This window comes from Neofelis nebulosa, chromosome 15, assembly GCF_028018385.1.
Source record: "Neofelis nebulosa isolate mNeoNeb1 chromosome 15, mNeoNeb1.pri, whole genome shotgun sequence".
Taxonomy (NCBI): Eukaryota; Metazoa; Chordata; class Mammalia; order Carnivora; family Felidae; genus Neofelis; species Neofelis nebulosa.
Genome location: NC_080796.1, coordinates 18,981,520 through 19,005,020, shown reverse-complemented (window position 1 = coordinate 19,005,020; position 23,501 = coordinate 18,981,520). Strand labels below are relative to the sequence as shown.

General features: G+C 36.7%; 1 protein-coding gene across 2 annotated transcripts in view; it reads left to right on the top strand.

Moving 5' to 3' along the window:
- The window catches only part of KIFAP3 (kinesin associated protein 3), a 173,052-nt gene extending 154,667 nt beyond the window's left edge, over positions 1 to 18,385 (top strand). For both annotated transcript variants that reach the window (XM_058701729.1, XM_058701730.1), the window contains one exon: positions 17,909 to 18,385. In XM_058701729.1, coding sequence (XP_058557712.1) covers positions 17,909 to 18,017 — 109 coding nt within the window. In that variant the 3' untranslated portion in view covers positions 18,018 to 18,385. The remainder of the gene's footprint in view (positions 1 to 17,908) is intronic.
- Positions 18,386 to 23,501: the final 5,116 nt, after the last annotated feature.

Sequence of the window (23,501 nt, the reverse complement as noted above, 5' to 3'; positions counted from 1 at the left end):
TTTACCCATCTTTCTCTCTTCCCTTCTGCTAGAATGAAGGAAATGTCCTTTTTTTTTCAAAGTCCAGTCAGTTCATTTTGCTCCGAATTCCATCCCTTCTTGCCTTCTCCAGGACTTCTCATTATTTTCATCATTTTTCATGACTTTTCATCATTATTTTCCCTTCTTCTGGATTATTCCTGTCAGCTGACAAACATAATCTGGAATCCCCTCGTTAAATTCTCTTGGGCCCCACAGCACACTTCAACTACTGCTCATGTCTCACTTCTCTTCATAGAATACTCCTCAAAAGACTCCCATGTACTCTTCAGTTTCTCCAGTCTAGTCAGAATCCTTGGTAATCTTCATGTTGCCAAATCCAGTGGACCTTTCTCATCTTTAACCCAGCAGCATTCGGCACAGATGTCCGGGCCCTGCTTTTTGAATCTCCCTTCTTTCATCTCAAAATACCCCACTTTTCTGATTTTCCTCTAAACACTTCTCCATTCCTTCCCAGTGTTCTGTGCTGTATATTCCTCCTCCCTTTCCCTTTAAACACTGGTTACTTCAGGGCTTCGGCCCTGTTCTCTAACAACACCCTTTTGGAGGGCCCTCTCTTCTACCTACATCCACTACCTAAAGGATTTCATCCAGATTCCGTGGCCTTAAATACGATCTTAGCTTAAATATTAATCTGAGACCTTTCCTCTGAGCACCCACCATTCCTGTCACTGTTTAGCTACCCAAATGAATGTTTACTAAGATGATCAAACATAAGTTTTGATTTCCTCCATGCAAATAGGCCCCTCCCCTAATCTTCATCTCAGTGAGTGTCACCATCATTCAGTAGGTCAAGGCATAGACTTGGGAGTCTTTCCTGATTCCTCCCTTTTCCTCATATATTCCTTCCTCAGAGAGTCTTTTTCCGACAAAACTGTCAAAAGTAGCACCTTCTCCCCGATCCTGTACTTACTGTCGGTTTTAGCACCCTAATCATCTATTTGTTGTTCCCTTGTTCATCTCCCTCCTTCCACAAGAATGTCGTCTCCAGAAGACCAAGAACTTAGACTTTCTTATTCAAAGTAGCATCTACAGTGCCTGGCATACACTAGCTTCTCAGTACATATTTGTTTAATAAATGAGTTATAAGGGTCAGAGCCATTAGTTTAAACACATATATGTCTTACTCCATTTCCCATGCTGTATTTTACTTTCAGTGTTGTTTTGTTACAGTGTCTTAGTTTTATATTTAATCTTTACTTTTTCAGTGTTCTTTCAAATGTGCAACGTATTAAATATGCAATCAAAATATATTATGTGCTTGTATTATAAAATTTGGGATAGGAACCCATGCTATATGGGAAAATTCTATATAGGATAAAAAACTGTCTTCTGAATTGCAGTATTTTATAGATAAAGATACTTGCCTTTGTAGTTAAGACTGAATTAAGAAATTCTCAGTTCACATGTACTCTACTACATATCTGTTTGAATCTACTAAGAAGTACTCATCTCTACTGACTGTAAGCATTCTGTACCATAAAAAAGTGTTAATGCCAAAAGAAACTTTAACGTCCCAGTATTACAAGTTTTGCATTAGTTTTCATTACCAAATAGCTTATGTTCTGTTAGAAACAAATTTTATGTTATACTTAAAATGAATAAAGGTTTTCTTTGATCTTGTTTCATTCCTATTACTGGGTCTTAATAAAAATGACCTGTTAGCAGTCAGTAAATCAGAAGTATAACATGTTGGAGGTTATTTTGTTATTTCCAAAAGATACCTTTAACTTTTACTTGAATTAAAGACATTTAATGAAATTAGCTTTATAGAGTAATGATAAATGAAATCAACTTTATAGAGTATAAAATAAGGATACAATCAAGGTAAGGATGTGCATTAAATGTTTTAATACTTAAATTTTCCTATACTCAGTAACCTTTTTGATTGACGAGCATTGGCTAGTTTCTACGGATAAAGAGATCAAAATCACTTCCCTTTGAGAAGCTTATAGTTCAGGGTTAAAATATAATTTTTTGAGATAACTTACATTATCCTATTGATTATTCTTTATATCAACTTTCTTTTTTTTGAAAACTTTTAAGGGTAATAGCAGGCTTAGAAAAGGAATTAAGGAATTAATACTAAGTACGCTGTCAGTATTTGGACATGGTTGGTCTAATACGTGTTCCTGCCCATTTAAAAAAAACATGAGAGAGAGAGGCAGGGGGGAATGGTAGAGAGAGGGGGAGAGAATCCTAAGCAGGTTCCGTGCAGTCAGCACAGAGCCTGACACCGGGCTCCATCCTACGACCTGAAATGTGAGATCCTGACCCGAGCCAGAGTCAAGAGTCAGCCACTTAACAGACCGAGCCAGCCAGGGGTGCCCCATTCCTGTATATGTACATTTCTGTACATATGTGTATTATACATTTCTGAATTGTCCTTAATCTTTAGAGGACACAATCTTTAGAAAAGAATGCCACTCTACCTTAATAAACAGTTTTTTAAGAGTATGCTATTTAGAATATTGCAGTTTCTTAACTTCCATTACAAAAGTATGCCTTTAGAAATTTTTTAAGGAAAAAAATCCGATAATCTGATGATGTTTTATGTCAATTATATCTAGAAGCTGGAGAAAAGTAAAATTTTTAAAAATGTTAAAGATACTGTGAAGAATTTTCTTAGATAACAAAGTAAATAGAATGATAGATTCAGATTTTTTGCATTTTAAGCTAAGCATTGCAATACTTGACAAAGAATCACATTATTATTGAAATATAGCCCCTGAATTATATAGACCGTTTAATTAAACATTATTCTTTGATGGTCTGGTAATTCCCTAGAATTTAGTTACTTCATTAGAACAATAAGCACTTTGGAAAGTGTCCAGACAGCAGCTTGTTGTGGCTTTGTAATAGAGACAATGCCTCTTTACAAACACATCAGTGTCCTACAAAACATACTTTGAATAATTGTGTGATTTGAGGAAAGGCATTGTATCAGAGTTTGATGTGAATGTTGATTTCTGATGCTACCTATCTCTACTCTTACTGAATAGAAACCTTTCCTCTTACATAGTAGGTAGGTGGGTAGGTAGGTAGGCAGATAGCTGTTTCCAAGGGAATACATGACCCTACATTTTAGTCTTTGATTTACACTGATATCATAGCTATTGATGAATTCTCAAAGCTTTTAATTGAAAGAGTTTCAGATTACACATGATTTGTTTCAGGTTTTCTCATTAAAGAAAAAAAGACAATAAACCTCCATTGGTAGTTGTTTGGAAATGGAAGAGATGTCTGGAATTAAGGGGATTGATTATGTACTATTATCCTGCAGATTATAATCGTGTAAGGATTTTAGGCCAACATGCAGTCTTTAAGTAGTAGCCCAGACCACTTAGTAATTTTATAACTGCTTAGTGCCTCTAGCAAATAAATAGAACTCAGACCTACTTCAGAGAGACAAATGGGACAGTCTGTAATAAAATCAATTTTCTTTTTAAAAAAAATTTTTTAATGTTTATTTTTGAGAGAGAGAGCACAAGGAGGGGAGGAGCAGAAAGAGAAGGAGACACAGAATCCCAAGCAGGCTTCAGGCTCCGAGCTGTCAGCACAGAGCCCAATGTGGAGCTCCAACACACGTACCGTGAGATCATGACCTAAGCTGAAGTCGAACACTTAACCAACTAAGCCACCCAGGCACCCCTGTAATAAAATCAATTTTCAAATGTTACTTTGTTTTTATATTTGAGAAAAAATGGTAATTTTCTAAAATGTATATATCTATTTAACTGTTAATTCTTAGTGAATTTAAAATCTGTGTATGTCTATGTTGGTTTTCATGTAAAAGTTATACCTTTCTACAGTCTCATTTCAGACTGGAGAGGTACGATCAACAAATTATTTCTTACTCCCTTTGAGTTAAATATTATAAAATAATTAGTCCTTTGAATAGACTTATAAACAGGAGCATAATTAATGATTTCCTGAATACCTTCTCTTTTGTGAACATATATCTGCATTCTGTTTCAAGTAATATCTAAAGTTTATCTAAAGTTGATACATCCCATTTTTTCAGAAATTCTTTCCATTTCAGGTTCTTCCAGCTAAAAACAAAGCACCTTGGCCTGTCAGAAATTAAAAGGCAATACAATCTTAAAAAGGAATCCAGATTTGTGTGGACAGTATCAGGTGGCTAATTTAGAGCCCCTCAAATGTGAAAGGATGGGAGGAGGCTTCTATGAACATAGTTAGGCAAGTAAATTTTTAAGTTGCAACTGTAACCTAAAACTTACATCTTTTCAAATTGATACAAGAAACCCCATAAAACTGTATTTACATGGGTGTTCAAACTTAATGCTAGGATCTTTTTTTAAGTGGTTAAAAAAAAAAAACCCACAGGAATTCTTAAAAGTCTCAAAAAGTTGTGGTTTTTTTTTAAAGTTCTCTGGGTTTTAAGGACTTTATAAATATTGGACTACTGTAATTCAACTTGTTCTCTGTATACACTAAGGGGAAAAAAGAAACTATTACACTTTCTTACAGTTGCATCTTGCCTTTTTCCCCTCAAGTCTTAGGGTGGGAGGTACTGTTTGCCATCAGCAAGTGGGCACCATAGTCATTTTAAAGAAGTCAGTTTGTAATCTTTCCTTGTCCTGCATACTTGAAAAACCTAATCTAGCTATACCTATATGCTAGTTTTAAATACTGCCTAAAACTCTATACTGCCTATAATCTCAAAAATGTACAGTCAGTGCATTACCGTGTCCCTGAAGATCTCTCCTGATAGTTGCCCAACTTTGCTTATAAGTCCCAGATTGTCGGGCTGGCACAACCCCAAGATAATGAACATCATGGAATGAAAATACCCTATCCTAGACACGTCCGTGACCTGTGCCCTTTTCTAACAGCAGTAAACCTGAGTACAGAAATGTATGCAGTTTGGGAAGTGATGATTTGTGTGGAATAACTAAAAACCTTACCCTTGATTTACTGCTTTCAAAATAAACTCACTGAATATAAAATAAGGTAGAAAAGCATGCAGAGAGACATTCGCGGTATTTTCATCCCAACATGTGTTGTATCATTTGCATCAATCATGATATAGAATCTGAAGGGTTTTGCTTGAATAACCTTATTTATACAAGCAGTCGAGTCTCACTATGGTAAAAGGAAGATATGATTGGCCTTGGCATTATTTGAGTGCAATAACAATTAGTTGCCTACGTATAGGCATAAATCTCTATGAATTATGTAACAGCCCTATAAAAGCAAACGGAAAGCATGTGTAAGAAGCATGCCAAATATGATCGAGTGTCTTTTAACTGTCTAGATCATGTGGCAGGAGCCAGAATTTCATAAGTATTTTTAGGGAAGGCTCTATCATTTTCGTATGTCATAACACTAACAACACCAAATATATAATCTCTTAACTGTTCTTATAAGAGACTTGGACGTATAATAATCTCAAGGCAGATGTTAAAAGGGATAGCCATTATTCTTATTTTACAAGAAGAAATTATGACAGTTACAAATATAGGCTGAAACAAGTTATATCCGTAGAAGCAGAAAACATATCCAGATATTCTGGGTCTGAGGTCATTGCACCCCACTAACTTTAATAAAATTCGGGAGTTGTTGATAAGTTTATACTTAAGTTAGTTTTGCTAATAAATATACTTTCCATTTCTTAAATTAAGGGAGAAAAATGCCCATGTACATCAGTGATTTTAAAAAAAGTATGGTGTTTTCTTACGTTGCTTTGAAAATAACTTTAATTTAAATATGGCAATACGGTACAAGTCAGAAAAGTAATTGTTAGAATCGTATACATTCCAGTCTACACTGAATTAATTTGCTTGGTATCATTGCAGCATGTGCCCAGATTGTGCTGGCCCCGTTCCGTGAAGATGGTATAGAAAGACCTGGCTGTATCATCAGAACACTACAGTCTGGTTGAACAGAGTGATTTAAGCCAGTCCATATCTTGACAGTCATCTTACAATTAGCCGTAGACATAAACAGAAAATGATTTTGGGTTTTTTGGTTTTTTACAGACCCATGACATAACAAACATATTCTCAAGGACAAGAGAGCTCATAAAAACTTGAGAGTAGAGATTTACCTTAGTCCCTGTTTTTCTAGTGCTAAATACAGTGTTGGTATATTATATAGTATACTGAGATTTTAAATGCTCTAGAGGACACTAAATAGCTATGAAATATTTATCTGACCTGTAGTGATTCCTGACTTAGTGGCTGAAAGTATTTATGTAACAGTGTCCAACATAGACGTTTTAAAATATCACAATGTAAGGCAATGTCTTTTGTTGTATATTTAATATTATAAACTTATTTTGGATCAAATTTTCACACTTCCATGCTTAGCTATTTAAAAATACACACTTTTGGGCACCTGGGTGGCTCAGTCGGTTAAGCGTCCAACTTCGGCTCAGGTCATGATTTCATGGTTTGTGAGTTTGAGCCCCATGTCGGGCTCTGTGCTGACAGCTCAGAGCCTGGAGCCTGCTTCAGATTCTGCGTCTCCCTCTCTCTCTCTGCCCTTCCCTGCTTGTTCTCTCTCTCTCTCTCTCTCTCTCTCTCTCTCTCTCTCTCTCAAAAATAAACATTAAAAAAATAAAATAATAAAAATACACACTTTTAATTTGTCTAAACATAGTTTCTATTATATATATACTCGTGCCCTCAATTTTAGAAAAATGTCACTTGGTTTGATTTTAGGTACAAAAAAAAGTCTTTACTTATCAACCACCATTTGATTTTTATTAGCCTAAAAATTATTGAGACAAACGAATAAGTAGAGTATGACATATATTGGAAACTTTACACTAAGCTTCGTATATTTGATAAGATTTTTGAGATTGGTTTTTTTTACAACACTTATCTACCTCTTTTGTAAGGTAGTAAAAGAAAGTGAAAATGTTTAAAGTATATCAAAATATCCCCAAACTGTATTATTTATTTGGGGATTTGAGAGACAAGGTATTAACAGAAGCTTAACATTAATTTTTCATTTATGAGAGAGTGATCTGTAGCATGCATGTTAGATAGCCCTGTTTACTCTGATTGTGTCCATATGTCGGATTTCTGTCTGTTTCATAAAGAAAGATGGGGAGTTCATATAGCCCATTTTACATAGTACTCATGATAATTTTAGATTCTATTCTGTATCTTGAACTTGTTCGTTTTGATAGTGCCTTATCACTTTAAGATTCTGGATTGTGCTTAAATTACAGTAACCGAAGGTCATTATTCATATTTTTACTGGACTGAAAAGTTTTGAGTACTAGCATTAACGTTTGAATTATGCTCAAGGTCTTAGACTTTGCAGCATGTTTAGTTTCTTTTCATTTCTTATTAGTATTTTTCAGTACTTAATAGTCTCCTGCTCTCACCTCCAACAAGAACTTCTCTCTGTTCAACATCAGAAACATTTTCCTATTTGGCATGTGCTTTCTAGTTCCCCAAGCAGTATAAGCAAATTGGAAAGTTCAGCTGTCATTCTTGGAAGGTCATAGATCACACTAGCAGCCTGAGTAATCCAAGAGGTTTTAAGTATCATAGCATTTAGTTTAAAGTGAAATTTGCTCTGACAGGGCTGGCAGACCAATAGGAAAAAGAAATATTTGTGCTTGGAGAAGTGCATATGTAGAGACCAAGAGTATAACTGATGGCTGGAAGTGATTTCAGTCTAAAAAAACAAATCATTAAGAGAGTGCATAGGGGTAAAATACACAGTTCATATTTTAAAGAGTCTCAAAATGAACCAGCAACTAAGGTTAGCATTACATAGTAATTAGCTGTGGTGTTCAGGCTTTAACTCACTCAGTACCAGACAATATGGTTAAACTATCACTGCGAAAACATTGCTACTTATGTTATATTCACTACTTTAAGCCTACAGCAGTAATTTTTGTACCTTAAAAAACCAAGGTATTATGACAGATTATATAAATGTTGAACCAGTAACAGACAAACAATTATTCAAAGGAGGTGCTAATGACTCGGTTTATTGACCTAGGGGTTACTTAAGCAGCTCAGTGGGTTCCCTGAACATTTGGTGTTATGAAATGAGGTACTGCTTGATAGTATAGAACTGACAATTTCAAGAAGTCCTTGCACTTAATTGAAGAACAAGTTAAAGATGACTAGAATGGCATACTTTCCCTAAAAGATTATTATTAAAAGTTCAAAACCATTATAGGTTTGAGTAAATACTCACTGCAGCTTGATAATCACATTTGACAGCTGCCATGAGGCACCTATGAGAGTATTTTTCCTGTTAATTGCCACAAATAAGGAAAAAGAAAATACCTTCTCCTAGCTCCCGTTATTTCTTTCAAGTCATTGTTCTCTTCAAGCGGGCCAATTCGGAGTCACAGGAACACAGGGTTGATAAATTGTTTTCTTGAGTGTGCAGAGCAGATAATGAGTAAAGTGGAAGGGACTTCCAGCACCATGGTAGACCCGGCTGACTTAGAAGGCGCCCCCGTATAGATGTATGAAAAAGGTGGACTAAATGTTAACAAAAATTTACAGTTCACAGCCAGATTCACAAAGGTAGGACACACACACACACGCAAAATAACCACGCATGAGAATAATGACGAACTCGGTATAGGTTATATAGTAAAGGAAAATGAAACTGAATTCCTGTATAAGGCCTGCAACTGCAATGGGCTGCCTTTTTCTCATCATTTGAAAAAAGGACTAGATGATTGTAATTCACCAGCCTAGAGAAACGGCCAAAACTTATCTTCTGCCCCAAGGCCCTAGGAGGAGAGTTACCCAGGAGAAAGAAATCACAAGCTTTCTCCATGAGCGTGTGTGGGTTCAGAATTTATACTATTCATCCAATTTAGTGAACCCCAAATCAAGTAATTATCATTAAAAATGTTTTCGGGACAGTGGAACCCCCTGGAGCCTCAGTGTATTATAAACAAATACAGAACCTGTCTATAGTAATATTTTCAAGTTCACGGACTAACAGACAGGCAAAAAAAAGCAAATGAATCAATAAAGGCAACTTGAAATTGAACACAATAAAAAAATTGCAAAGCTCATGAAGAAAAGTATTCTCACAAAGGAGAACTGTCAGGCATAACAGTAAGAGACCTAGGATGCCCAGGAACTAGAATTAATAGAAGACTCTCAATTAGACCATAACATTTTTAAAAAGACAAAGGAATTTGGAAAATTAGTGCAATGTCATAATATGAAAAAGTGCCAACTATAACATCTCAACATAAAAAATGCAATCATTAAAATAGGTCCTGGAGATGGGTTAAACAACAGATTAAGATGCATAATAAGAGAAGTGTGAATTAAATGAAATTAGAAGAGCATCAGTAAAATGGAATTTCTTTACCATTTGGAACAAATCAGTGACTGTTTCACACATGCTTCTCCCATCATTACTACAAATTAGTTTTTATCTGAAGCATCATAGTATTGTAACTAAATTGAAAGGATCTGTCCCCAAGGTGGTATATATCCCCTTAGAACTGACAGATGTCTTTTAAAAAACTTTTTTAAAATAAATTCCAGATGAGTACTTTAAGTACAACCTCCCACTACTCGTATCATTTGCCCTTGATTTGGGGGAAAATACTACTTGGTTCGATTTCACTAAAATATTCTTTAAGAGTCATTAGCCATTTAGTTTTATCATAATAAAAGGAAAATTGATACTTATGCATGTAAAAGATTAAGAATAAAAACTAAATGGGAAATGACAGCTCAACTTGATATATATTGGTAAAGCTCATCAGAAGACTGCTTAATTGTGTTCACCTCAGTAATACAAAGGCTCAAGTTCAACAACTAACGCCTATTAGCAACCTAAAAGATGCATTTGTCGCATATAAATTTAGAGAGACAAGGTGCTTTTGACAGGTTCAGTGAAAATGTTAGAAGCTGTGCCTATAGTAGTTGTACTTAACATGCACGCACATTACATTTTTCAGTGTCCAAGACTCATGGGCCCCCACCTTCGCAACATTTTTGCATATGAATGACATTCCTATTTAGCTCTAAATTATTTCACATTTATAAAATGAGAACATGGACTATATGATAAATGCAATGGAAACCACGTTCTCTACATGTTAAGTAGGCTAAGAAGTTTCAATTTGATAAAACTTAAAACTTGCTTTAAAACTTTGTAAAAGTAAATGATACTCAGTGATAAGACAAGCTCTCCATCTAGTGTTTGGTTTATAAATTACAAGCATTGAGATCTTGATTTAATCATACATCTAATGCTGGGTGCAATTTTATAGGCTTTATCCCATTCAGTTTATACTTCTCTTGTTACTATATATAAGAATTTCAAGAAAAATATGTTCTCTTCTGCCAGAATAGTCTAGTTCTTCCTACTGAATTCAAAGGCAAGCTATTTCTACAGTCTGTGGTATTCATCTACATGGAATACTACGGCTTCTTAGTTATTTTTTTGTATTTTTTTTTTAACGTTTATTTATTTTTGAGACAGAGAGAGACAGAGCATGAACGGGGGAGGGCCAGAGAGAGGGAGACACAGAATCCGAAACAGGCTCCAGGCTCTGAGCTGTCAGCACAGAGCCCGATGCGGGGCTGGAACTCACGGACCGTGAGATCATGACCTGAGCCGGTCGGACGCTTAACCGTCTTGAACCACCCAGGCGCCCCAATGTTTTTTGTTTTTTTTTAAGTTATGATTTTATATCTGGAATTTTCTTCCAGCTAGGGTGGGAACCACATCTTGTCCAGATTTTTATATCCTAAAAGTAAGTTTGAAGTTCTGACTTTTTTTTTTCTTTTTCAGAAGACGGGATATACTTTTTATTCACTTTTATATCTCCCACCCTGTCCAGCACAGGGCCAGACACATAGCTCTGCCTATTTTTCTTAATCACTATGCCTCTACTTGACTACTTCCATAGCATTTTAATTAATCTCCCTATTTCTATTCTTGCCTCCTTCGAGCCGCGGGGCTCGAACTCACGGACCGTGAAATCATGACCTGAGCCGAAGTCGGCCGCTTAACCAACTGAGCCACCCAGGCACCCCTCTTAGTTATTTGATGAAGCACATTTCTATGGCAAAATTGTTTCATGCCAGTTAGCTATAACCTCTAAAATTTCAGCCAGTTTTGATATTCTTTCTTCTCATTCTTAGTTCCTAAATGGTAAAAGTATAACTAAAAAACCCATTTCAAAAGAGAAATTGATACCATTTTTTTAAATGTTTATTTATTTTTGAGAGAGAGAGAGAGAGAGAGAGACAGAGTGCGAGCAGGGAAAGGGCAGAGAGAGGGAGGCACAGAATCCGAAGCAGGCTCCAGGCTCGGAGCTGTCAGCACAGAGCCACATGCAGGGCTCAAACTCACGGACTGCGAGCAAGATCATGACCTGAGCCAAAGTCAGCTGCTTAATGGACTGAGCCACCCAGGCACCCCAGTGATACCTTTTTTTTTTTTTTTTTTTATCATGAAAGGTAGCATATTTGATTATCGTTATTTCTGCTGCTGCCTCTATGGGCTCTCACTGTTTCACATATGGACAGCCGCAATATTCTCTATTAAATGCTCCCCATGTTTTTATCTAACACCATTAGTGACCACAGTTCTCTTTCTAAAACACGTAAGTTGCTCCCCTTTTTAAAAAATCGTAGACAGATTTCCCAAAGTATATAGTTAGCATGGCACATGAAGAGCTTTCAAAATCTAGTCTTAACATCCCTTTCTAGCCTTATCTGCTGCCACTTGGGTTCAGCTTTCATCGTAACCCTGACTTTAACCATAACAAACCAGAGGCTGTTCTTCAGTGCCTTCTCTCTCTTGCTTAGGCTGCCACATTAGGAATACTCTCTCTTCACTTGTGAAATCCAGTTTGTCCTTTTAGATTCATCCATTCATACAATAAAATACTTTTTGAATGCCCACTGCATGTCAGATACAGTGCTAGATGCTAGTGATATAGCAATGAATAAGACAGTGACAGTCTTTAACTTTATTCATGGTACTTATAGTCTCATAGGAAATAAAGTAAAAAGATACATAGATAGGTATAGATATAGTCAGGAAGTGACAGATGCATTAAAATAAAAATATTTTCTGTGAAGACCTTCTAGTCCCCTAGGTTCTTTTGGAACAATTTGTACATACCTCTATTATACTCTAACTTTATACTAAATATTTGTTCTTCTTCTATTCTTTTGTAGCAATTTATAAATGTACTACGGGTAATACAACATCATATTATTATCAGAATTTTGTTCCATGTTTAGTTGCTTCCAATGCATGGCCAAGGGATCATGTCTTACTTATTGCCTTTCCAGTACCACATCTTTTTTTTTTTTTTTTTTAACATTGACTGTCAATACTATACTTAACACATTGTAGGAACTCATGTACTATTTGGATGGATGGATGGATGGATGGATGGATGGATGGATGGATGGATGGGTGGATGGATGGATGGATACAAAGGATCACTATTACATTTCACTACCACAATTACGTATTACTAAATTTCTCATGACAAATCATAGTAAAGCGGAAATTACTCTGATCAATTTATAATCTACTTAGGAAGATAAAAATACTGATTTTGATTCTATGATAAATATATTGGAATATTTGATAAAAAGAATGAACTGTTCTAGAAAACTATTATCAGATCACATTTCACACAGCTCTACAATATCCTTCCTCTGAAAAAAGTTAGCCTATGTTAAGTCCTTTCACTTGACAATCCCAAAAGAATTCTAGCCTTCGATATTATCCCATGGATCACAAAGGTAGTTAATAAGAATCACCACCCTCTACTTATAAATATATTACTCTAAAGGATTTTATCTTAGGGAGAATAGAATTCCTTAAAAAAAAAAAAGACACAAACCAAAAAGATGAAATTCAGTGTGAAAATTTCATGTGTGTGTCTCTGTGTGTACATACGCACAACTATACACACACATATACATTCAATGTGAGCCATTTTGTGGTAACGACTCTTTAAAAAATTTAAGATCAGTGCATTTTTAGCCTACATTATTAGAGAGTCAGAAACAGGATCTCATTATATTCTGTGCTGGTTTCAGACTACATAATAAGTACAGTATCACATTATTTTCAGCTTCATTTTAAGATAAACATTGAAAAAAATCATTATTTTATTATTTTTTAATATTTTTCATAGAGCATGTGTGCAAGTGGGGGAGGGACAGAGAGAGAGGGGGACAGAGGATCTGAAGCAGACTCTGTGGTGACAGCAGAGAGCCCAATGTAGGGCTCAAACCCACAAACCGCAAGATCATGACCTGAGCCCAAGTCGGACGCTTGACCGATTGAGCCACCCCAGCAGCCCTCAAAAGTTATTTAGAGAGCAAATCAGCTAGTAAAGATTTGAGAAACCATGTCATGAGGATTGAGTAAACAAGAGTTGTGAAGTAACCATATTAAAGAAGAATTGGATTTCTTTTGTGGTTCCAAATGGTAATTCTAGAACTAATACAACCAGATTACAGGTCAAGATATAGAACTTTCTAACAGTGTGATGGGCCCACAATGGAAGAACTGCCCTGTGAGTACTCCCATTCCTGGAGATGTTCTGCAAAGAATTCGTTAGACCCTGTCAAGGATGTGGTGAATGGAAGCACAGTCTAGCTTATTTCTAAAAATATTTCCAAGCCAAAGATTCTGTGACCTGTGAAAAGAGAACTTGGCTTGAATTTATTTTTTATTTTTATTAGCATCCTTTAATATTGTCATCATTTGCTCTGCATTCATTTTGCTGACTTGGGAATTTCAAAGAAGATAAAGACGTGTGTTGCTTTCATCGAATTTTAATAAAATAATAATACTTTTCACTTATGCAGCACTTTCCATCCAAGGATTTCAAAGTGCTTTACAAATATGCACTAATTAAGCCTCACAAACAGCTAGAGGTAGGTGATTTTCTTCCCTTCCTACGGGAACGTCAACCCTGGCACAGAAGTCTAAGTAGAGCCCCAGAGCGCTTACGATTCTTTACTGGCTGCCGGTCCCCTTGTGATGTGCTGCATGTGAAGGGCCACTTGTCATGCCTCGATTCCCTTTTTCCCCCCCTCTCTGAATCATCGCAAGTTTAGAAATATAATGAATGCTGTTAAAAATTTGTTTGAAGCCTTGTAAATATTACAGCAAAATTCCGTCTCCTGCCTGCTGAATGCTAATTAGGTTTCTAAATGTTCATGTAAAAATAAAATCCTGATGTGATTTCTGTATTTGTTGTTGAATTTTAAATGTAATTTCTTAGTTACAAAGAGTTTGTCATTTTCCTTTCTAGGCACCTCCAAATCATTGTTCTTGGGACAGAAAACTTAGTAGCAGATGGATTTGGGGGGCCCTTACCTTTCCTAGTTGTCTTTTCACAGCACACAGTAACCATTTTCTTTGAACTAGAAATAAGATATTTTTAAGAAGAGATTGCATTTTGTTATTTTTCTAATTTAAAGGTCTAAAAATGATATCTAGACATTGAGGATAATGGTTAAATGACACTACACAGTCCTATTTAAAAAAAATAGTGGTCTAGTAGTGGCATTTTCTGATCTAGAGGACACACGGCTTTTTATGTAGATTAGGAATGCCTGGAAGAAAGTATGTACACATGGAAACACATGTGAGCTGTTAGATTAAATTCCAATATAAATAGTCAAATGTGCAAACTCTCATCTGAAGAACAGTCATACAGGGCAAGGGCAGGTGCACCGTATCACAGCTTAGTTTCTCTGGGTTCTCAGGGTCCCTAGTGAGGGCATGCAAGTTACTGTGTACTCTGAGTCCTTAGTGGATCAGGAAAGCACAAGTTTTGCTGCCACACTTCCCTTTTATATTCACATTTCTATCTCCTTCTAGACAAACTTACATAAAGAATCTATCTGTTCCTGTTTCAAGGAAAACTTATGATTAGGTGTTCCTGGTTTTGAACCAGATTCAAAAGTAACAAGGCTACATCTTTATTCCAAGGGAGAAAGCACAGCATGTATCCACATATCCCAGAAGAATATCTAGCTTCAGGTTGTAGCATCCCGAATAGTCCAGTGTCCCCTCTATATTAGAACCAAACGAGAGATTAGAAAATCAAGATATTCTGTTTCAGAGTGAATTTTATTTAGAAGATCTTGTGTACATATAGCTGATCTTTCATAATACAAAAGGACCTAGGACTTCTTTCAAAGTACCATTCAAACTGGTCATAATGTTTCAGATATTCTTTTCTTTAAACAGCAAGTTCATCTGTGATATGTGATGGATCATTACAGAAAAACTCAGTTAGAGTTTCTAATTTTTCTCCTTAAAATTTTTTTGCAAATGGTATCTGTGGAAGTTCAAACAATTTGGCCAGAACACACAGATGTCTCTGGGTGAACTGTTGACTGCATAAATAGAACTTTATTACAGTAAACTTGCAGGCTCAGAAACTGAAACTCACCAGTGTTCAAGGTTCGATCTTACTTTAACTTGACTTGGAGTGCAAATTCTTACCAACAGTGTGACAGAGAATGTCCTTAAAAAAACAGCTGAATGTCCATTTGTCAATTTACATCAGGCAGATTGGATAATGTCTGAGTGTACTCTTTACCCTCTTGTCAAGCCACATGGAAATACAATAATCGGAAGTTTGCCTACTGATCATAGAAATCAGTTTTGCAGTTTGCATGTATAATGACCTCACACTCTCAGAACCTTTTTTAAGGTCCCTTCCTCAATGAGGACAAGGCTGCCAAAAATCAGATATTCCCAATAGTGTTATAGGTCACCCCAAGGAATTGCTTGGGTTGGTACCAACATTGCCACTGGGGAGCATCTTGTTCTGTGCCAACATGGCCGACAGTCTCCCTTCTGAGGCTTCTCTTCTTTTCGATAGAATTACAGTAATAGTGCTACGAGTTCCTCTGTGAGATGTTCTGTTTTTAAGGTGTCTTTGCGTATTCTCTTTACTGATCTACTCTGTGCCTCTTGTTTCCAAGCCCTTGGAAGCCTCTAGATTGATTGAGAAACAAAGATAAAATTAACTCGAGCTTAACCTAAGTCTCTATTAGGCCTCGGAAGAGATGCTAAAAAACATAAGCAGTGTCTGAAGGCAGGTAATAATTAGATGAAAAAGGAAGGAGTCGAAATGCATAAGCTATCCAGTCAACTTTTACGTAATTGAGAGTTGTCTGGATACATGAATATTTGTTAGCCTTAGTGCTTCAGAAGAAAAAAATGTCAACGGCCGACTTTGCCTCTAATTTTAAACTGATGCAGGTGTATCTGTGTTCATGGACTGCATTAATTTCTGTAACATCTTTAAAGCTACCTCTAGAGCAGTGTTTCCCTTCATCATAAAACTAATCTTTCTTCCCAGGAGGCCAAGGTAGGAAGGATGTACTTCTATTTTGCCATTTCCAAATAAAACTCAGACTTAAAAATTGCAACCAATTTTTGGGAGAATCATAGACACATATTTAGAAGAAGCCCAAAAAGTTTGTTTCCTTCAGGATCACTCACTACAAATGCTGACCTAAAACTTAAACCTCAGAAATTCCATTTCCCTGAGCAGTAGCTTCACATGAATAATACGCCCTATATGTGTTAGGTTTTTTATATTTACTATTCAGTCCTATCTCAGTATACACATGCACATATGTGTACACGCATACACAAATCATTTAAAACCTTTAATATTTTAATTGTTACTTCTATTGTGTTTTAACTTAACCTTGTTTTGAGTTTTGAGAGGAAGGTAGTGCCTACATGAGTACATTTTTTAATCATACTGAGATTTTACTGATAAAGTACGTTTCCATCTAGTATATGCCTCAAATAATCTTAAATCATTTAAATGTGTTATTTTTTTCAAAGTTCATGTTTCTATATTCTAAATTGTTTTCCTTTGATTGCAAATAAGCTCAGAAGCATTCACTGCATGAGCTGTGCATGAGCATGTTCTAGCTGCCATCTTTGCCTGGCCAGATAAGGACCTTGTCATTTGGCTAAGTGTTGGATAATTCTCTGATCCTTAAAAAGTGCCTTGGAGAACATATTTTCTTTTAAATTTACTAATAGATGAAAGAATAATTTTTAAAGCAATAAAGTTTATCCATGTATCAAATGTCATTATAACGCCGAAGGTCATCTTTAGGCTTCTATTATTTCCATAGAATAAACTGACAAAATTTATAATTATCTTGTTGTAATTCAGAAGAAATGTATGACTTTTTTTTTTTTTTGAGGAGTCAGAGAAGGATTTGCAGATCAAATCTGACTAACTCAAATGTTGTAAAATTCCTTGTCCTGTTCTAGTCATAGGCTTATGGTATGATTTGACCCTGAGTGAGAGTTTTACTGCTAAAATTCAAAATGCATGCATGATTATTAACAATCCTATATGAAAAAAATTTTATTATCAATAACAAAACTCATTTTACAAGTTTTAGTGTTGTCGTTCCCTAACAGTACTATACTGATAATTGCTAGCACATAAAATCTTTTCATATTCTGGCATAAAAGCCATATATAAATGTAATTTATGAAAACTTTTCTGATCTGTCCTCCTCTTTGTCTTGAATACTACCTGATGACAGAGGTTTCCAACATTTTTAACACACACTGTTAGAAATATTTATTATGCACATTTTTGTGGCTATATTAATTCAGTAAAATTAATATTAAATATATATTATATATATAACATGTGTGTGTATATATACACATACATACACACACACACACATATATATGTATATATATATATATGAAGAAGAAAAATGCTTAATGATAGCCGCATTAATCACTTCTGCTGCTAGGAAGAAAATCTTGGAGGTGTAAAGTTCCTGGCCTCCCGTGTGGATGTGTGATGAAAAATATAACTTATCATTCCCTTTTCTCTTTTCAGCCTTGGAATGGATGGCTTTGGCCAATCAGTTGGCATTCTTGGACGCCCTGCCACAGCTTATGGATTCCGCCCTGATGAACCTTACTACTACGGCTATGGAACTCGATAAAGTCATCCCTTTCCATATGTACTCTCAGCTTAGAAGAAATCTGTGTGGGTTGGGCTAACTTTGAATCTTGACTAATAATGCATGTTGATATTATTGTGGGTCTGTGCTTCTTTTTATTTTTTCCATGTTGTTAGCTACAAATTAACTCTGACCCCTCTGTCCTCTGTTAAGTATAGTTGATGTTTGACTTTGTTCACTCATCAAACCACATCTTGATGATGAATAACATTGCCCATGTTATTCAAAGAGACGCAAAAGAAAATGCTGAAAAGCAACTAGACTGGAAAACAAACGCTACATTATGTACATTAAGTGACTAATTTAATTTCTATTAAAAAGAAGGATAAAGTACAAATGAATTAGCAAAAGTCATGTGTTTCCATTTAATGTGTATCATTAAGAGTTTCATGCTTATATAGGGTGCGTATGAATTTTCTTTTCCCCTGCCCTTTTTCCCCCCTCGTAAACTCTTAAGTGTTTTGTGTGATGTGTGCTACTTTAAAGTTTATAAAAAGAATGTCACCTCATCTTTCCATTCCATCTGCCTTTTCAGGGTTGCTTCCCAAAGTTAACAATGAGTTTTCAATCTACAGTGGAACATGTGCCACAGGCTGTGTTATGTATGCGTGGAGTCTCTTCGCGATTTGAATTCTTGTCTTTCTGATTTTAAGGCAGAACACCTGAGACATCTGTTAGTGCACATGAACCTAGATTCGTATTGGGCTTTTAAATTTTATTACTCATGGAATCTAAAGTATGGAAAAGCTGTAAGTCTCATTGAGGACAATTAAGGGATAGAATATTTTTCTCACCCATTTCCCATTTGTGTACTTGTCTTTATAAGATTTAGGTAGTTAGAAATAGACATTATAATTAATAATGAGGTTTGAAAGTGATTCATATTACAGTGTTGGAGATTTACTTGAAAAACAAAGCAAAATGAATAACTATAATCTAGAGAGATTTGCTTGAGTGCCTGCTATGGAAGGAATTATATGAGGCTTTGAAGGGAATTTATAGATCAAAGATAAGACTTCTGTCCTTGAATTGAAAATCTCATTGATCTACTACACAATTTATTTGGCTTGATTTATGTTTTTAGTAGAATAATAGAGCTAGAAAGGGCCTTTTAAATAACCCAGTCTATCTATGTATTTGAGAAACCAAACACATAAAAATTTTAAATATCATAAACAGATTTTCTTAATTACCTGCTATGTATAAGGAAGTATATATGCTTCCAGGGAATATGTGAATCTAAGATATGATTTGTGTCTTTGAACTCAGCAACCTAATTGATCTTTCTGAAAGCATACATTTATTTGTCTTAGTTTCCATTTTAACCACACAATATTAAAGCTGGTAAGGGTCTTTGATGCAAAACCCTGTCGTGCTGTTTCAGCTGAAAAAATTGTGGCCAGGAGACATCAAAAGACTTGACCAAGCTTATATATTTGGTCAGTACCTGACCTGTCTCCATGTGTCCAATGCAGTAACCTCAATACTAAATATTATTTATCATACCTACAAAGCATAAAACATGCAATATAATAAGTGACATTAATAGAAAGATAAAGCAAACATTCTAAGGTGTAACTTTCCTCATACTATTGTAAATTGATTTAGGAAGAGCGTCACCAACGATTCCTAACATTTCCAGGGCTGTGCTCCCTGAGGTTTACCTGCACGTGCTCTCTCTCCCTCTCTGTTTTTTTGCATTAGTTCCGGAACTTCACAAAGTTAGAAATCGTGAACTCTCCATTCAGGCAGGGGCTGGTTTACCTTTACGTTATTTATGAAGCAATATTTTACTAAAGGAATAAGGAAGAATATCTAAAATTCTTACTTCAGACAACAAAAGATTTTGGCCTTGGACACTTTTAGAAATACCATTTATATGTAAGTCAAATATCCTGGCCTCACTAAATTTTGACTACAGATTAAAGTCACATTTACTTCAATGACTAAATTGCCATGGCTTTTAGGCCTTGGTGTATAGCTGGAAATTATTTCTCCTCATGAGTTTTTTGCTCTTTCTGAGAGTTCCCGAAGGTCCTTTCTCACGTAGGGCCAGGAATAGGTTCCTCATGTTCGGTTTCCTCCTCCTGTCCCCCCACGGCTGCATCTGTGTTGGTCACCTTCCTAAGATTCATGATGCCTACCACATGGGAGAGCCACCATGTCCAGTCGGGACTTGGGGAAGGAGGACACTCTCTACCCCTTCCTATTGCCTTCCATACGCAGGATAAGCACCTAGTGCTTAACTCTGCACAGCAGAGAACTGAAAGCTATAAATTTTGCCATGACTTTATGGAAGCTTCAGAAATGACAGATGGGGTACATCACACAAAGTAACCTGGTACTATTACCACTTGTAGCTCTGATCACAGCTGGCAGTCAGAAGCCCGTCACTCGGCCTTGTGTGCCAGGGCTCGCTCCAGGCCATGAGGGGTATGCTAAGAATCTTCAGGATAGGCCTAAGCCAGATGGTCAGAAGATCCCACAGAAAAGAATGGTTTTTCTTCAACACAGTTGAAGGGCTGCTTTTAGAGTCTTTGTTTCTTGTAACAAGATTAGCTGTGACTAACCTCCTGGTCTTTAGTCATGAAACAGAGAATAAGAGAAAGATAAACTGATCTTCCTACTTTTTTCCAAGCGTTTCTTGGAGGGGTCTGGTCTAAATCCACCCAGCTGTTCTTGATTATTGGCAAGTCTTCCCAAATTCTGTCTTTGAGGATACCTTGAGGTTTTCAGTGAGGTGAGTTGTTGGGTTCTTTTGTGTCTTTGCTAGTTTTGTGTTTTTGCTAGTTTAATGGGAATGTAGAAAACACTGGTATGTCCTCAGATATCAAAAATCCCACATATACATTTTAGCCACGTTCTTGAAAGTCTACTAAATTGGAGTGATAATGCATTAGGCTTCAACATACGTTCTCTTTGGAGTACAGCAGAACCTCCCTACTGTTTGGGATAAAGACTTGCCGGAAATAGCCATTAAAGAATAGAATTAATACTGAAAAAAAAATCAGTAATATGAAAGAAAAATTCTAAAAGCTCTCTGAGAAAGCAGAGGAGAAGAACATAGATTAAATATGAATAATATAGAAGGTAAAAATCAGAGCACCAACATTTGACTGGTTGGTTTTCCAATAAAAGAGTCCTTTTAAAAAGTATAGGAACGGGGTGCCTGGATGGCTCAGTCGGTCAAATGTCCAACTTCGGCTCAGGTCATGATTTCACAGTCTGTGGGTTCGATCCGTGCATTAGGCTCTATGCTGACAGCTCAGAGCCTGGAAGCTGCTTCAGATTCTATGTCTTCCTCTCTCCCTTCCCTGCTCGTGCTCAGTCTTTCTCTCTCTCTGTCTCTCTCTCTGTCTCTCTCTCTCTCTCTCTCTCAGAAATAAACAAACATTAAAAATAAATAAATAAAACGGTATAGGGCCAATAGCCAAGAAGATAATAGAAGAAAACATCCCTGAGCTAAAAAGGATTTTTTCCCTACAACATATGAATCATTTTAAAAAATGGGTGTGACATCTATCTTGGCATATTCTGGAAGAATTCTTGAGAAAATGAACTGAAATTTCCTTAAGAATCCTGAAAAGAAAGAAAAAATGCCTTCCAAGAAACAGAGTGCGCTCAGACTTTTGACATTAAGTGGCCCCAAGAACATCCTGACCCCAGAGTAAGTTGCAGGTGTACCTGGCAGGATTTCAGATCTGCAATGAACAATAACTTCCCATTGCACCCCTTTCGGAATGCAAGTATCCTTGGTGATTATCCTGTCCCTGTCTCACCTTTGTGTGTTGGGTGGGAGTGGACGGGAGGTGGCAGTTAACTTCTTTCAGTTCACAAGTCTCTGAATCAAGAGGAACCATACTAGAGGAGACCCTGAAAACCACACCCAAGAAGCCTCATCCTCACTTGAATATGATTTTATGATGGCATCTTTCACTACAAGCCAGAGCCTAATGCCACAATGATATGAGACTTTGGGGGGAAGAGGTGAGCCTATTTTGCATGGGAACAGAAGGTCAATCATTGGGGCCAGAAGGCAATGTCTATTGATTGAAAAAGATGGCCGTGGTGTTCGTCAGCTCTTCTCATCATGAGGTAGACTGTTTTATCACATCTTAAATTTGGGCTCACCCTGTATCTTGCCTTGACCAACAAAATGTGGCAGAAACGACGTAGGAGTCCAGGGCCTAGACCTCAATAAGACCCACAGCCTCTGCCTTTGCCCTTGTGGATCGCTCCCTGAGACTGACATGCTGTGAAAAACTGGGAGACAGAAGCCCTGCCGTCTCGGCTGAGCACACTCCCTCAGCTGACCTCTCACCAAAACACACTCTTGTGAATTCAAGCAAGACCCGAAGAAGAACCACCCAGCCAACCACAGAAAGTTGACTCTCTGTGAAAAATGATAAATCGCTGTTGTTTCCATTTTTGTAGTTTTGGGCTGATGCGGCAGGTTGTATTTTCAAAAGATGCCCGCCCCCATATATTCCATCTCACACGCTCATCTTACAAAGTGATATTGATACTCCTCCATTTAGTAATGGAGTCTATGCCTCTTCCCCTTGAACGTGGATGGCCTTTTTTTTTTTTAAACTGTTTCAACCAATAGAGTTAAGCGGAAGTCGTAAAGGTGAAGGCTAAGTCATAAAAATACTTTCAATTCTGCCTCCTTCCCTTGGGATGCTCATTCTGGAAGCCAGCTGCCATGATGCGAGAGGGCCAAGCCACATGGAGAGGCCACGTGTATGGGCTTCAGCAGGCGGCTGCAGCTGAGGTCCCAGCAGACAACCAGTCAACCGGCAGAGGCGAATGAGCTTCAGGTGATCCCAGCCCCCAGCCCTCAAGCTACCCCAGCTGAGGCCACATGAGCCAAGATGAGCTGCCCTGCCATGCCCTGCCCAAAGCCCTACAAATTTGTGAGCAAAGTACGCGGTGTCTTATGTACTAAGTTTGTGATGTTTTGTGATATGACAGTTGCTTCTATCAGGGATACATCCAAAGGCCTATAGAAATCCTCCAAATCACAAGTAGTAGGACTTCCTTAAGCCTTTTCACTTTCTCTTCGCATCCATCACCACCACAGGTATTTTCCATAGATAACGAAGATTATGAATTCATGAGAGTTATTACCCAAATGAAGACCACTAGAGAACCTACCACTCTGAAGTGCGAATAATTTAAATTCATCTCTCAGCAAAATTATCCGTCACTACAAATCATGATCTCTGAAAGCACTGAGAAAGATCTCGTTTGCCAGATGTCCAATATACAGGACTTCCACTGTAAAAAAATAATAATAATAAAATAAAAATAAATAATTAAAAAATATTTGTATTTGATCATCACGACCACTCGATATAGAAACTCTGCAGTTCATTAACTGTGAGAAGAAATGTTTAACATGCACATCACCTCCTCTACTCCTTTTCTCTTCCAAGGCTCCTAATCTTGCTAGGTTGGCAGTTT